At 41.7% G+C, this 16088-nt stretch overlaps 1 protein-coding gene across 1 annotated transcript in view; it reads left to right on the top strand.

Moving 5' to 3' along the window:
* LOC128649918 (alcohol dehydrogenase 1) overlaps positions 1-10420 on the top strand; it is a 35248-nt gene extending 24828 nt beyond the window's left edge. Inside the window, exons 8-9 of the mRNA XM_053703475.1 lie at positions 5583-5721; positions 10204-10420. Coding sequence (XP_053559450.1) covers positions 5583-5721; positions 10204-10234 — 170 coding nt within the window. The 3' untranslated portion in view covers positions 10235-10420. The remainder of the gene's footprint in view (positions 1-5582; positions 5722-10203) is intronic.
* Positions 10421-16088: the final 5668 nt, after the last annotated feature.

Genomic DNA, 16088 nt, shown 5'->3' with positions numbered 1-16088 from the left:
GGCATCGTTGAGGATGGATGTCGGCTCTTCAAAACGGTAAGTGGATCTTCGAGAGTTAGTTTTAGTTTTTTTTCTTAAGGGTTTATTAGGTGGGTTTTAGTTTTAGGTTAGGGTTTTGGCAGCAATAGAGCTAACTGCCCTTTTAAGCAAAGGGGAGCTTAGGTTTTTTTAGTTAGGGTTTTATTTGGTGGGTTTGGTTGTGTGGGTGGTGGGTTTTACTGTTGGGGGGGATTGTTTGTATTTTTTTTTACAGGTAAAAGAGCTGATTTCTTTGGGGCAATGCCCCGCAAAAGACCCTTTTAAGGGCTATTGGTAGTTTAGTTTAGGCTAGGGTTTTTTTATTTTGGGGGGATTTTTTTATTTTGATAGGGCTATTAGATTAGGTGTAATTAGTTTAAATATCTTGTAATTTGTTTTTTTATTTTGTGTAATTTAGTGTTTGTCTTTTTTGTAATTTAGGTAATTTTATTTAATTTAGGTAATTCTATTTAATTGTAGTGTAAGGTTAGGTGTTAGTGTAAGGCAGGTTAGGTTTTAATTTACAGGTAAATTTGTATTTATTTTAGCTAGGTAGTTATTAAATAGTTAATAACTATTTAGTAACTATTCTACCTAGATAAAATAAATACAAACTTACCTGTAAAATAAAAATAAAACCTAAGCTAGATTCAATGTAACTATTAGATATATTGTAGCTAGCTTAGGGTTTATTTTATAGGTATTTATTTTTAAATAGGTATTATTTAGTTATTATAATATTATAATTGTAGGTTTGATTTAGATTTAATTTAATTATATTTAAGTTAGGAGGTGTTAGGGTTAGGGGTTAATAAATGTAGAAAGGTGGCGGCGATGTTAATGGCAGCAGATTAGGGGTTAATAATATTTAACTATTGTTTGTGATGCGGGAGTACGGCGGTTTAGGAGTTAATATGTTTATTATATGTGCCGTGATGTCCGGAGCGGCAGATTAGGGGTTAATAATTTTATTATAGTGTTTGTGATGCGGGAGAGCCTCGGTTTTGGGGTTAATAGGTAGTTTATGGGTGTTAGTGTACTTTTTAGCACTTTAGTTATGAGTTTTATGCTACAGCTTTGTAGTGTTAAACTCATAACTACTGACTTTAGAATGCGTTACGAATCTTGCAGGATAGGCTGTACCGCTCATTTTTGGCCTCCCAGGAAAAGCTTGTAATATCGGCGCTATGAAAATCCCATTGAAAAAAGACGCAATTTGTGTAAGTTGATTTGCGGTAAGGCCAAAAAAGTGTGCGGTGCCCCTAAACCTGTAAGACTCGTAATAGCAGCGGTATTGATAAAGCAGCATTATAACCTGATAACTCTGCTTTTTCACGATAACGCAAAACCCGTAATCTAGCCGATTGTTCTTATTAGATAGTGTTATTTTGAGTGTAACTGTACGGATAAATGTGTTTTTGGTGTGTTTTGAGCAACTTTTTTTGTCTCACGTAACAGTTACCCAGAGCTCTGAAATTGCAGTAACCTGACTGAGCTTAAGCAAATGCGCTTACTTTCAACTAGTAATAAGCACGCTATTTCTTTTTGTGCAAAGAGCCGAGGAGCAGGATTTTTTGTTCATATATAAGAATAAGTAAATGTTATTTGCACTATTCTTTAAGTTTCATTTTGACAGGATGCGTTTTTCCTTTGTTACATCCCTGTATATTATATTATATATTGCATTGGGCCTATTATCACAGGCGTTTGCCAGCGTTTTCCAGGTACCTCTGTGCCCTGATCAAATGTTGCCAGTGATAAACAGGTTTCTCTATGCACTGGCTAATCTGTGCCAGCTATACCCAGGTTTCTCTGTACACTGGCTAATTTGTGCCAGCTATACCCAGGTTCCTCTGTACACTGGCTAATATGTGACAGCTATACCCAGGTTTCTCTGTACACTGGCTAATATGTGCCAACTATACCCAGGTTTCTCTGTACACTGGCTAATATGTGCCAGCTATACCCAGGTTTCTCTGTACACTGGCTAATATGTGCCAGCTATACCCAGGTTCCTCTGTACACTGGCTAATTTGTGCCAGCTATACCCAGGTTCCTCTGTACACTGGCTAATATGTGACAGCTATACCCAGGTTTCTCTGTACACTGGCTAATATGTGCCAGCTATACCCAGGTTTCTCTGTACACTGGCTAATATGTGACAGCTATACCCAGGTTCCTCTGTACACTGGCTAATATGTGACAGCTATACCCAGGTTCCTCTGTACACTGGCTAATATGTGCCAGCTATACCCAGGTTTCTCTGTACACTGGCTAATATGTGCCAGCTATACCCAGGTTCCTCTGTACACTGGCTAATATGTGCCAGCTATACCCAGGTTCCTCTGTACACTGGCTAATATGTGCCAGCTATACCCAGGTTCCTCTGTACACTGGCTAATATGTGCCAGCTATACCCAGGTTTCTCTGTACACTGGCTAATATGTGCCAGCTATACCCAGGTTTCTCTGTACACTGGCTAATATGTGACAGCGATACCCAGGTTCCTCTGTACACTGGCTAATATGTGCCAGCTATACCCAGGTTCCTCTGTACACTGGCTAATATGTGACAGCTATACCCAGGTTCCTCTGTACACTGGCTAATATGTGACAGCTATACCCAGGTTCCTCTGTACACTGGCTAATATGTGCCAGCTATACCCAGGTTTCTCTGTACACTGGCTAATATGTGACAGCTATACCCAGGTTCCTCTGTACACTGGCTAATATGTGCCAGCTATACCCAGGTTCCTCTGTACACTGGCTAATATGTGACAGCTATACCCAGGTTCCTCTGTACACTGGCTAATATGTGCCAGCTATACCGAGGTTTCTCTGTACACTGGCTAATATGTGCCAGCTATACTCAGGTTCCTCTGTACACTGGCTAATATGTGCCAGCTATACCCAGGTTCGTCTGTACACTGGCTAATATGTACCAGCTATACTCAGGTTCATCTGTACATTGGCTAATATGTGCCAGCTATACCCAGGTTTCTCTGTACATGGGGTAATGTGTGCGAGCTATACCCAGGTTCCTCTGTACACTGGCTAATATGTGCCAGCTATACCCAGGTTTCTCTGTACACTGGCTAATATCTGCCAGCTATACCCAGGTTCCTCTGTACACTGGCTAATATGTGACAGCTATACCCAGGTTCCTCTGTACACTGGCTAATATGTGCCAGCTATACCCAGGTTTCTCTGTACACTGGCTAATATGTGACAGCTATACCCAGGTTCCTCTGTACACTGGCTAATATTTGCCAGCTATACCCAGGTTCCTCTGTACACTGGCTAATATGTGACAGCTATACCCAGGTTCCTCTGTACACTGGCTAATATGTGCCAGCTATACCGAGGTTTCTCTGTACACTGGATAATATGTGCCAGCTATACTCAGGTTCGTCTGTACACTGGCTAATATGTACCAGCTATACTCAGGTTCGTCTGTACATTGGCTAATATGTGCCAGCTATACACAGGTTTCTCTGTACATGGGGTAATGTGTGCAAGCTATACCCAGGTTCCTCTGTACATGGGGGTAATGTGTGCCAACTATACCCAAGTTCCTCTGTACACTGGCTAATATGTGCCAGCTATACTCAGTTTCCTCTGTACACTGGCTAATATGTGCCAGCTATACTCAGGTTCCTCTGTACACTGGCTAATATGTGCCAGCTATACCCAGGTTCCTCTGTACACTGGCTAATATGTGCCAGCTATACCCAGGTTCCTCTGTACACTGGCTAATATGTGCCAGCTATACTCAGGTTCATCTGTACACTGGCTAATATCTGCCAGCTATACCCAGGTTTCTCTGTACACGGGTAATGTGTGCCAACTATACCCAGGTTTCTCTTACATGGGGGTAATGTGTGCCAACTATACCCAGGTTCCTCTGTACACTGGCTAATATGTGCCAGCTATACCCAGGTTCCTCTGTACACTGGCTAATATGTGCCAGATATACCCAGGTTTCTCTGTACACAAGGAAATGTGTGCCAACTATACCCAGGTTTCTCTGTACATGGGGGTAATGTGTGCCAGCTATACCCAGGTTTCTCTGTACATGGGGGGAGGGTAATGTGTGCCAGCTATACCCAGGTTTCTCTGTAGACGGGCGGGGGGGGGGGCTAATATGTGCCGGCTATACCCAGGTTTCTCTGTACATGAGGTAATGTGTGCCAAGTAAACCTAGGTTCCTCTGTACATGGGGTAATGTGTGCCAACTATACCCAGGTTTCTCTGTACATGGGGGTAATGTATGCCAGCTATACCCAGGTTTCTCTGTACATGGGGGGGTAATGTGTGCCAGCTATACCCAGGTTCCTCTGTACACGGGGGGGCGGTAATATGTGCCAGCTATACCCAGGTTTCTCTGTACATGAGGTAATGTGTGCCAAGTAAACCTAGGTTCCTCTGTACACGGGGGTAATGTGTGCCAACTATACCCAGGTTTCTCTGTACACGGGGGGGGGGGGGGTAATGTGTGCCAAATATACCCAGTTTCCTCTGTACACTGAGCTAATGTATGCCAGCTATACCCTGGTTCTTCTGTACACTGAACTAATATATCCCAACTATGTTTAAGTGCTTCTGTATACTTTACCCTGATAACCTGAGCTAATATATAATTATGTATATTAAAAAAACATTTATACTTAATTTTGGCATACTTTTATGTATTGTTATATGTAAATTATATGCTACATTTGTGTAAGCAAAGTGTAATCAACTTTATTCCTTGCCTTTATGTTGGATATTTTTTAAAAACTCTTCTTAAACAACAAGATTTTATTTTAAATTGTTTTAATTGTTGGCTGGTGTAAAAAGTACCCCTCTGTGACATAAATATATTTGTCCCTTTACACGTATCAGTGTTAATGAGTTAAACAGAGATTTTTATTGTATATATGAGTTAAAAGTTACATTTTCTGCTAAATTATTTTGCTTGTCAGGACAAGTAGATTTTCATGAGGGACAAGTAGATTGCCCCTAGTGAGCCAATCAAAAGAGACAAATGTGTGCAGGCACCAATCAGCAGCTAGTTCTCAATAGTGTAGGATATGTACATATTATTTTTTCAACAACGGATACCAAGAGAACAATGTACATTTGAAAATAGAAGTGAATTTAAAAGTGTCTTAAAATGACATGCTCTATCAGATTTATGCAAATGTATTATTGGCTTTCCTACCCCTTTCAGTTTAAGTTAGTTCACCAGCCACTATAGCTTTATGTTTTTCCTTTTTAGGTATAGACTGATAAAAGAGCTGTGTAGCTATGAGATTTAATACCTGTCCTTCAATAATACAAAAACAGAAATTTATTTGTGCAAAGTCATTCTGTCAAATAAGGAATAATACCTAAAGCAAAACCATACTATTAGGAAAATAGCGCAGATTAAATATTTTCTTGTAATTTTTATAATTCTCTAAACTGTTTAACAGCCATAAAAAAAACAAAGCATTCTGGGTAAAAGATCCCACATCTGTTCAATTGCAATTAATATGAATTACATTTATTTATTTAATTAAGTAAATCAATATTTTATTTTAGGATGGAAGAGTAAAGATGCCGTCCCTCAGTTAGTGTCTGACTACATGGCTAAAAAGTTTGACCTGGACAAGCTGGTAACACACAATCTGCCTTTTGAGAAAATCAATGAGGGATTTGAGCTTTTGCGTACGGGGAAAAGGTGAGTATTTAACAGTTTACGTATAAATATTGATCTCTTATGTCCTTTTAATAACGATTTATGTAAGGTTTCATTTAAGATATTCTGTGTTTCCATTTATGTCAGAAATCAAAACTAACCTTCCAACTAAAATGCATATTATAAATATATATACTATAATTTGCCAAGGTAAACTAACGTTGACACTATAAATAATGCTGTTGTGGTAACCAGAGTGATAATAATAATAATGTAATAGCCCAGAGGGTACCTTTGCACTTAGCTGTGCTGCTGGTTTTGAGAAAATCAAAAGTTTAATTTAGGGGATAACTAGAGATTTCCAGAGGAGACTTTCAAAATTCTTATTAAAGGAAAGGTAAAAAATGATGTGTATTTGAGTGCCAGTATCGTATTTAGGTTTTGTTCTGCCCCAGGCACTTACAATTCTGCTGCCCCCTCTTACGAATCTGCTGCCCCCTAACACCGCTCCCTCCAAGGTTTCAGCTGTTTTTTGGCCAAAATATTTTTTTGGTGAAGGAGTAACGTGAATTTTTTTTTTTTTGCGTAGCATTTCCAAAGTAAATGTTCACAAGGACTCGCAAAACATTTGCATACACACAGACATAGGTACACACACAGAGAGTTATACACATACACACATGCACAAACACATATGCACATACACACACAGGGGTATATTATTATTATTATTATCAGGTATTTGTAGAGCGCAAACAGGTTCCCAGTGCTATGAACATGGGTGGTATATAAAAAAATTATTACAGGGATCAAATGGGGAGACAGGGTCCTGCCAAGAGTTGCACTGTTGTAGTTGTCTCTTATGAAGATGAACTACAAACAGCTGGGCTCATAGGCTTACATGCTGGGGTTTTAGGGGATAGCAGTGGAGATAGGAAGGTTAGTGTAGGTTGTAAGCGTCCCTGAATAGTGGAGTCTTCAGGGAGCACTTGAAGCTTTTAAAACTAGGGGAGATTCTTGTGGAGCGATGCAGAGAGTGCCATAAGATGGGAGCCAGTCTGGAGAAATCTTGTAGACGGGAATGTAAGGAGGTAACTAGAGAGGAGGAGAGTAGGAGATCATGAGCGGAGCGGTGGGGACGGGAGGGAGAGTATCTGGAGATAAGGTCTGAGATGTACTGTATATTTATCAATGTGCGAGTGGACATGATACGAAGTAGCGTATCATGTCCACTGCACATCAATAAATGCCGACAGCATATGCTGTTGGCATTTATCATTGCACCAGCAGTTCTTGTGAACTGCTGGTGCAATGCCACCCTCTGCAGATTCACGGCCAATTCACCGCTAGCAGGGGGTGTCAATCAACCCGATCGTATCCTATCAGGTTGATTTCTGTCCGCCGCTTCAGAGCAGGTGAACAAGTTATGGAGTACTTCAAATCAGCCAATAAAATTTCAGTAGCACTCATCCTATTGGCTGATTTGAACAGCCAATAGGATTTTAGCAGCTCTAATTCCTATTGGCTGATTTAAAATTTTCAGCCAATAGAAATGCAATGGTACCCCCAGTATAAAAGGGGTGCCTTGCATTTGAATCCTCAGTGTGCGGCGGACGATCGCATAAAGAGGACATCCACGTCGGATCAATGGACCTCCACCTGGACCTCCGCCTTGGACCTTCGCCTTGACCTCCACCTCAGCTCATCGACCTCTCTGCCTCCGCCTCCGCAAGGATGAAGAAGATGCTGGTCCCACGATGGATGAAGATGGAGTCGCCTGGATGAAGATCGTTGAAGTGGGACTTCAGTAACTGTGAGTACCTAAAGAGGGGTTAGTGTTAGGATTTTTAAGGTTTTTTGGAGTGTTTTCTTTTTTTTAGATTAGGGTTTGGGCATTTCTTAAAAGAGCTGAATGCCCTTTTCAGGGCAATGGGTAGATTAGGTTTTTTTAGTTAGGATTTTTTATTTTGTGGGTTTGGGGGGGTGGGGGTTTGTAATGTTAGGGGGTGTTTGTTTTTATTTTTAGAAAATTAGCTGATTTCTTTAGGCAATTCCCTACAAAAGGCCCTTTTAATGGCTATTGGTAGTTTATTATAGATTAGGGTTCTTTTATTTTGGGGTGTTTTTTTTTTTTAAAATGGGGTATTAGAATAGGAATAATTGTTATTATTTTGGATAATTCTTTGATATTTTGTGTAATTTTTTTTCTTTTTGGGGTGTTTTTTTTTTTTTTTTTTTTAGAATAGCCATTTTTTTTAATGGGCAGCAAAATAGCTAAATGCCCTTTTAAGTGCTTTCAGGGCAATGGGTATATTAGGTTTTACTTTTTTTATTTTGTGGGTTTGGGGGTGGGGTTTGTATACTGTTAGGGGTGTTTGTATTTCTTTTGTAGAAAAAGAGCTGATTTCTTTAGGGCAATGCCCTACAAAAGGCATTTTTAAGGACCCACAAAAGGCCCTCCCTTGGTAGTTTATTATAGATTAGGGATTTTTTTTTTGGGGTGTTTTTTTTTTTTAAACAGGGTATTGGAATATTAATAATTTTTATTGTTTTGGATAATTTCGTTTGTCATTTTTTGTAATGGTAGGTTTTTTTATTTTTTGTAATTTTTGTGTTTTTTTTATTTTTTGTAATGGTAGGTTTTTATTTTTGTAATGTTAGGTTTTAGTGTAAGGCTGCTTAGGTTTTATTTTTATTTCACAGGTAAGTTTGTATTTATTTTAACTAGGTAGTTAGTAAATAGTTAATAACTAGTCTACCTAGTTAAAATAAATACAAACTTACCTGTGAAATAAAAATAAAACCTAAGCTAGCTACAATATAACTATTAGTTATATTGTAGTTAGCTTAGGTTTTATTTCACAGGTAAGTTTGTTTTTAGTTTTAAATAGGTATTATTTAGTTAATAATTGTAACTTTCATTTACTCTATTTTAATTATGTTAAAGTTAGGGGGTGTTAGGTTTAGCGTTAGGGGCAGGGATAGGCAAGGTGTCCGTACACGGACACTGGTGTCCGTGACTGGCCCTTGCAGTGTCCGCCGCCCATTTTGCTGTGGGGAGGGAGGAGTAAGACAGATGAATACTGGTCCTGACTCCTCAACACATGTGGCGCCAAGTTTTGCAGGGTTGTAGCCACTCACACATGATGCCGCTTAGTACCAGAAAATGACTCTGAGTGAGACAGAGAGAGAGGGAATATTTTAGAAGCAAGTTGCCACTGTGTCCCTGGAGCTTTATATGCAAAGGTAAAGCACTTTAACCAGCACCTGAGGTTTATTATAAGTAGTATTTAAATAGAAAGAAAAGATATAATAAGGTTGTGAATCATAACTTTAGTATATCTTTTCTTTCTGATTAAATAATAGGAAAGGGAAAATATTTAGTGAGAATAAAATGAGTGGCTTGTCAAGAGACTGCTAGCAATATTGGGTGATAAGTTATGGAATAAATAAAGCCTGAGTGAAACATTGGATGTGTATCCTCTGCATCTGTATACTAACACCCAGCTCTATACAAAGACACATAAGTGACACTGGCACATGTGTATAGCCAGACAAGGGCTGGTTATAGGATCAGTGGTATCTGCATCAGTATAATAAAATTCAGCACTATAAAATAATAGTTTTAATTGTAAATGTACCTTGGTGTCCTTCACTAAAGGTCTTTACTTTTGAAAATGTCCGCCACAGCCTTGGCTCATGCCTATCCCTGGTTAGTAGGGGTAGGTTTAGGGTTAGGTTTAGGGTTAGGTTTAGGGGTTAATAGTTTAATTTAGGTTGTTGCGATGTGGGGTGCTGGCGGTTTAGGGGTTAATGGGTTTATTTAGTGGTAGTGATGTGGGAGGCCAGAGGTTTAGGGGTTAATAACTTTATTTAGTGGCGGCGATATCGGAAGAGCAGATTAGGAGTTAATAGATTTATTTCAGTGGCAGCGATATCGGGAGCGACAGATTAGGGGTTAATAACATTATGTAGGTGTCGGCAATGTCGGGGGCAGCAGATTAGGGGTGTTTAGACGTAGGGTTTACGTTAGGGTGTTAGGTTTAAACGTAACTTTTTTTCCCCCTAGACATCAATGGGGTTGCGTTACAAAGCTTTTCATTCTGTGATCGCAGGTGTTAGTTTTTTTCTAACACGCTCTCCCCATTGATGTCAATGGGGAAAGCGTGCATGAGCACGTCAAAGCAGCGCTTGTATTTTGTGTGGTATGGAGCTCAACGCAACCATATCGCATGCACAAGCCATCTTTTTAAAAACTCTTAATGGCAGCGCTATGGAGGGGAAATAATGCAACTTTTGTTGCGTTCTTTAACTTCCCTCTATATCGCACAACTCGTAATCTACCTGATAGACTATTATCATCATTATACCATATGCACTATCTATATACTTGTATAATTGTCTACTTATAAAGCATTTTTAGCACCTGTCATATATTTGTCAAAATGCTCACTTGTAAATTAGTAAATAAACATTGACTGGTCTAAGTAAAAAGATGATTTTTCCACTTTTCTTTCTTTTTAGTATTCGGACTGTCTTATCATTTAAAGAATGAATTCTGCAGGAAATACATATCGGAACAACCATTTTGGTAATCATCATATGAACTACTGTATTTTATCTGATAATAAAGTCTTTGGTCATTATTTCCTTACTTATCATGTAATTCTGAGTTGTTTGTTTACAGAACAAATCTAAATAAAATATGCACCACAAATAAAGTCTATAAAACATCCAAAAATGTTGTAGTTAATCATTTATTAAATATTACATATATTATCATTTTAAGACGTTTAAATTCTTAATTTCTTTAAAATGCTGTAAATTCCAGACAATTCTCCTTTGAATCAGATACATACTTTTTGATCCATATCCACGTGTCTAAGCACAGTAAACAAGTGGTCCATATTTGGTTTGCCCATTACGCTTAGTAGGAAACACAATAAGGACCTGATGATAAAAAAACTCATTGGCATGTAGAGAACGCTCACAAAATCTTTGATTTTTTTTTAACATTATACTGTAGCTATCGCTTCTTCACCCCCAGAACCCTACATAGGGCTAAATTACATGTGGCGTGCTAGCTGTTGCGTGCAAGTGAAAAGGAGTTTATCATGGCTCTTTGCATGCATCGGAAGTAGCCCGCGTTTTTAGTGACGTGCATTCATAGGAGGCAGGCGAGGCAGCGCCTCACTTGTCCGATGTGTGTAATTACACTGTTTAATCATGTTTATTAAAAAAAATAATGTTTTTATAAAAAAAAAAAAAATTGTAATCAAAGGTGCCCCACCCCGCCACCACATATAGACTGCCATTCCCAAATTCTAATACATTCACAACTTAGTAAGTACTTACATTGATATTGCACAAGGAAGTAGAGGTTGTTAGCCGTTCAGCTCCCCTTCCGTTGTGCAATATGAATGAATTTATTTGTATGGGCCGCTAGAGACTGCCACCCAGTAGCAAATAAGCTTAATGCTCATCTCTTTGTGGCCCATACTGCTCCCAATAGAGGCTGGTCTCTAGAAGCCTTGGGAGCCCTGAGTGCCCCTCGCCAATCAGCCTTCAGGAGCATATCTGACTCTGGAACTGGTGCTGGGCGGGAGAGCTGACGCAAGGCGTGGAGTGAGACGTGCGTGCCGGTGAAGAGGTTCGTGTGAGACAGTGAGAGGCTCAGGTCGTGTCTGTGCTGGAGCTATAACTTCAAATATCAGAGGTGAGTTTTGAGACACTTTCCAAAGAAGACTCTCTTATTTATTTACTTGCAACAGATTTGTCAGGCTTTTTTTCTGCTTTTTTTGTCATGTACTGCTGGCAGCCATTTTAATCACCTCTCTTCCTGACTATGGTGCATTGTGGGGGATGCTGCTCATTTCCTGCACTTCCTTTTATGGCCAGACTGGTATGCATCATCCGTGTGAGACAGGATGCAGTCTCAGAATTGTGATGTCATCACTTATTATTTAAAGGGCCTCTGTTCAGTATGCTTTGACTTTGCGTTGTCTCAGACCTGTTTGTGAGATTTCCTGTGTATTACCTGGCTGCCTGACGTCCTTCCTGGTTCCTGATCCCTGGCTTGTTCCTGACTCTGCTGTTTTCCTTGTTGCTGATTCCGGCTCGTCTGACTATTCGTTTTGGCTCCTGACTCGGCTCGTCTGACTACCAGCTCTGGTTTTGACTCCTGGCTTGTTATTTGACTTGTGGACTTTTTATTATTTTTCGCTATTAATAAAGGTGTGATTATTTTTGCACTTGTCGTCTGTCTGATTCCTGGCACCCTGACATTATGCAAAGGCCATGAATCCTGATGGTGCTAATAATCCACCTTTACCTGCCATCATTTCCAGGATGGATATACAGGATCACCGCTTGGATCAATTTGCAGTAGCCCTGCAAACCCTGCTGACTCGCACTGCACATTTGGACCAAAGTTTCCCGCAAGTTATGGCTGCTCCTGTTTCTGCTGCTGCACCGATGCCTACCAGGAGCATGTCCGGTTCTGCACCTCTACCTCAGCGATATGGAGGCGATCCTATTCAGTGCAGAGGGTTTTTGAACCAGGTGGGCATTTACTTTGAGATGTTACCTCAGGCGTTTCCCTCTGACAGAGCTAAGGTGGGATTTCTCATCTCGTTACTCTCTGACACAGCTCTTGCCTGGGCTAATCCCTTGTGGGAGACAAATAAACCTGTGATTTCAAATTACCCTGAATTTGTGGCCTCCTTTCAAAGGGTATTTGATGTTCTGGCTCGCTCCTCCTCTGCTGCTAAACGACTCATGTCCATTCAGCAAGGTACAAGATCTGTTGCTCAGTATGCTATTGAGTTCCGTACGCTTGCCGCAGAGGTAGGTTGGAACAATGAAGCCCTTGTTGCTGCCTTCTTTCATGGGCTCTCTGATGCGATTTAAGACAAAGTTGCTGCCAGAGATTTACCAGAGGATCTCGAGGCATTGGTGTCTTCTTTGATCCTAATTGACATCAGACTCAGAGAGAGGCCCTTTTTCAAGGAGCGCTTGCGGAAGCCTCCTGTTCCATTGTCTCCTACGTGCTCTTTCCCACCCATGCCTCCCTTTCCTCCCAAGCCTCCTCTTCCCGAGTCACCAGGTAGTGCTGAGCCGATGCAGCTGGGATTCACACGTCTCTCCGCGGTGAGAGGGGCTCTGCCCCTATTGTGGGTTACAGGGCCATCTTTTGAAGTCTTGTCTTACACGGCCAGGAAACGCACACACCTAAGGTCCTGTTGGGGGCAGACCTTGGGTGGTTTATCCTCGTCCCCGGAACCACTTAAGGAGAAACCTTTGGTCACGGTTGTCCTTTCCTGGGTGGACTCCTTCATAGTCACTCAAGCTCTTGTTGACTCCAGTGCTGCGGGCTATTTCATTGACAGTGCTTTTGTATCAAAGCACTCCATTCCTGTTTCGCCTTGGTCCGTTCCGCTTGCTATTAAGGCCATTGATGGCAGGCCCCTTCAGCCCGCACTTGTTACTCACGAAACTGCTCCATTGTCCATGGCTGTTGGGGCTTTCCATTTTGAAACCCTCCAGTTCCAGGTGATAAACTCTCCGCATTTTCCGGTTGTTCTGGGTTATCCCTGGCTCCAAAAGCACAATCCCAGTCTCGACTGGCGCAGGTCCGAAATTTTGTCGTGGTCCCCGCAATGTATTTCCACTTGTCTTCAGAAACCAGTTAAAGTCTTGTGCACTTCCTCGGTATCTCAATTGCCAGAGGAGTACCAAGAGTTCCTAGATGTTTTTGACAAGGTGCATGCCGGTACATTGCCTCCTCACTGGTCTTATGATTGTGCCATAGACCTGCAACCCGGAGCCATTCCTCCTCGGGGCCGGGTGTACCCTCTGTCTGTTGCAGAGGATTGTGCTATGGAGGAGTATGTTGCCGATGCTCTGTCATGGGGGATCGTCCGCAAATCTTTCTCTCCTGTAGGGGCTGGCTTCTTCTTTGTGAAGAAAAAGGGTGGTGAGTTAAGACCATGCATCGATTATAGGGGTCTTAATCGTCTTACCATTAAGAACGCTTACGCTATTCTGCTCATTACGGAACTCTTTGACTGCCTCAAGGGAGCTACGGTCTTTACTAAACTTGATTTGAGAGGAGCGTACAATCTCGTTAGGATTAAGGAGGGCCACGAATGGAAAACAGCATTTAACACCAGGAGTGGGCATTATGAGTATCTTGTAATGCCCTTTGGCCTATGTAATGCTCCTGCTGTTTTTCAGGAATTTATTAATGTTGTCCTACGAGATATGTTGCAACAGTGTGTTGTGGTGTACTTAGACAACATCCTCATACACTCACCCACACTTGAGGCTCATCGTTCTGATATTACACAGGTTCTTCAGAGACTACGTGAGAACGGCCTGTTTTGTAAACTCGAGAAATGTGAGTTCCATCAGACTCAAGTAACCTTCCTAGGTTATGTTATCTCCGTTGAAGGGTTCTCCATGGATCCTGACAAGTTATCTGCAGTTTTGCAGTGGCCTCGCCCAGTTGGTCTTCGGTCTATTCAACGTTTTTTGGGGTTTGCCAATTACTATAGAAAGTTTATTAAAAACTTTTCTTCCTTGGTCAAACCTATCACAGACATGACCCGTAAAGAGAATGATCCACTCCATTGGTCACCTACTGCCATTAAGGCCTTTGATAGTCTTAAGACTGCCTTTGCTGCCGCTCCAGTTCTGGCTCATCCTAACCCTGTCCTGCCTTCATTCTTGAGGTCGATGCGTCTGAGACTGGAGTAGGTGCCCTCTTGTCTCAACGTCCTACGCCTGACGGTTCCTTGCATCCGTGTGGTTTCTTCTCTAAGAAATTGTCTCCAGCTGAGTGCAATTATGAAATTGGCGACAGGGAATTACTGGCCATAATTTTGGCACTCAAGGAATGGAGGCATCTTCTCGAGGGTACTAGTATGCCAGTGCTCATTCTTACTGACCACAAGAATTTAACTTATCTATCTGAAGCAAAACGTTTGTCGCCCGACAGGCCAGATGGGCGCTATTTTTGTCTCGGTTTAATTATGTGGTCTCCTACCTGCCTGGTAGTAAGAATGTTAGGGCTCATACCCTCTCTCGACAATTTTTGCCTCTGTCCAAGGAGGAGTTGGTTATACCTCCTGACCATATTTTGGCTACCATACGTACTAATTTGACTTCTCCCTTGGGGGAGGAGATCCTGGCTGCACAAACCAATGCACCTCCTGAGAAACCTAGTGGTAAGTGTTTTGTTCCTGAGAATCTTCAAACTAAACTTTTGCACACTTAGCCGCAGGTCACCCAGGCAAGAACCAAATGATTTGGTCTGTCACTCGACAATTCTGGTGGCCTGGTCTTTGTTCTTATGTTGCTGCGTATGTTGCCTCCTGCTCAGTTTGTGCACAGAATAAGACTCCACGACGTCTTCCTGTGGGTCTTCTTCAACCTATTGCTAATGGTGAGCGTCCTTGGACACATCTTTCCATGGACTTCATTGTCGAGCTCCCTTTTTCCAATGGCAATACTGTTATCCTTATGGTGGTTGACCGTTTTTCTAAAATGTCACATTGCATTCCCTTGATGAAGCTGCCTACCGCTCAGGAGCTTGCTTCAATTTTTGCCCGGGAGGTCTTCCGTTTACATGGGTTACCCAAGGAGATAGTGTCGGACTGGGGTAGCCAGTTTGTCTCCAGATTTTGGCGTCCCTTTTGTGCTTCTCGGCATATCACCCTCAATCCAATGGGGCTGCGGAACGGGCTAATCAAGCAACAGTTCCTCCGTTGCTATGTCTCAGATCACCACAATAATTGGTCTGAACTGTTACCTTGGGCAGAGTTTGCTCGTAATAGTGCTATTAATGCTTCCTCCAAGTTATCCCCGTTCAAGGCGAATTATGGGTTTCAACCATCCTTGTTGCCCGATTCATTCATGTCTCAGGGTATTCCAGCTTTGGAGGAGTATCTCCAGCAACTCCGTTCCACGTGGATGCAGATTCAAGATTGCCTTCATTGTTCTATGCAGCTCCAAAAGTTCCAGGCTGATCGTAGGCGTCTGCCCACGCCTTGCTACCAGGTTGGTGAGTTTGGCTGTCCTCCCGCATCTTGAACCTTCGTGTGCCTTCTAATAAATTGGCTCCCTGTTATGTTGGTCCTTTTCGAATACTCAGACGGGTTAATCCTGTGGCCTACGTTCTTGACCTTCCTCCTGCTATACGCATCTCCAATGTTTTTCATGTCTCCCTCTTGAAACCATTGGTTTTTAATAGGTTTACCACTGTGATGCCTCGTCCCCGTCCTATCTTTGTTGACAACCATGAGGAGTATGAGGTCAGCAGCATTATTGACTCTCGTATGTCCAGGGGCCGTGTACAGTATTTGGTTCACTGGAGGGGCTATGGTCCGGAGGAGCGTTCTTGGGTTCCC

The sequence above is a fragment of the Bombina bombina genome, chromosome 2 (genome assembly GCF_027579735.1).
Source record: "Bombina bombina isolate aBomBom1 chromosome 2, aBomBom1.pri, whole genome shotgun sequence".
NCBI lineage: Eukaryota > Metazoa > Chordata > Amphibia > Anura > Bombinatoridae > Bombina > Bombina bombina.
Note: the sequence above shows the minus strand (reverse complement) of the source record. Positions and strands in the feature narration are given on the sequence as shown.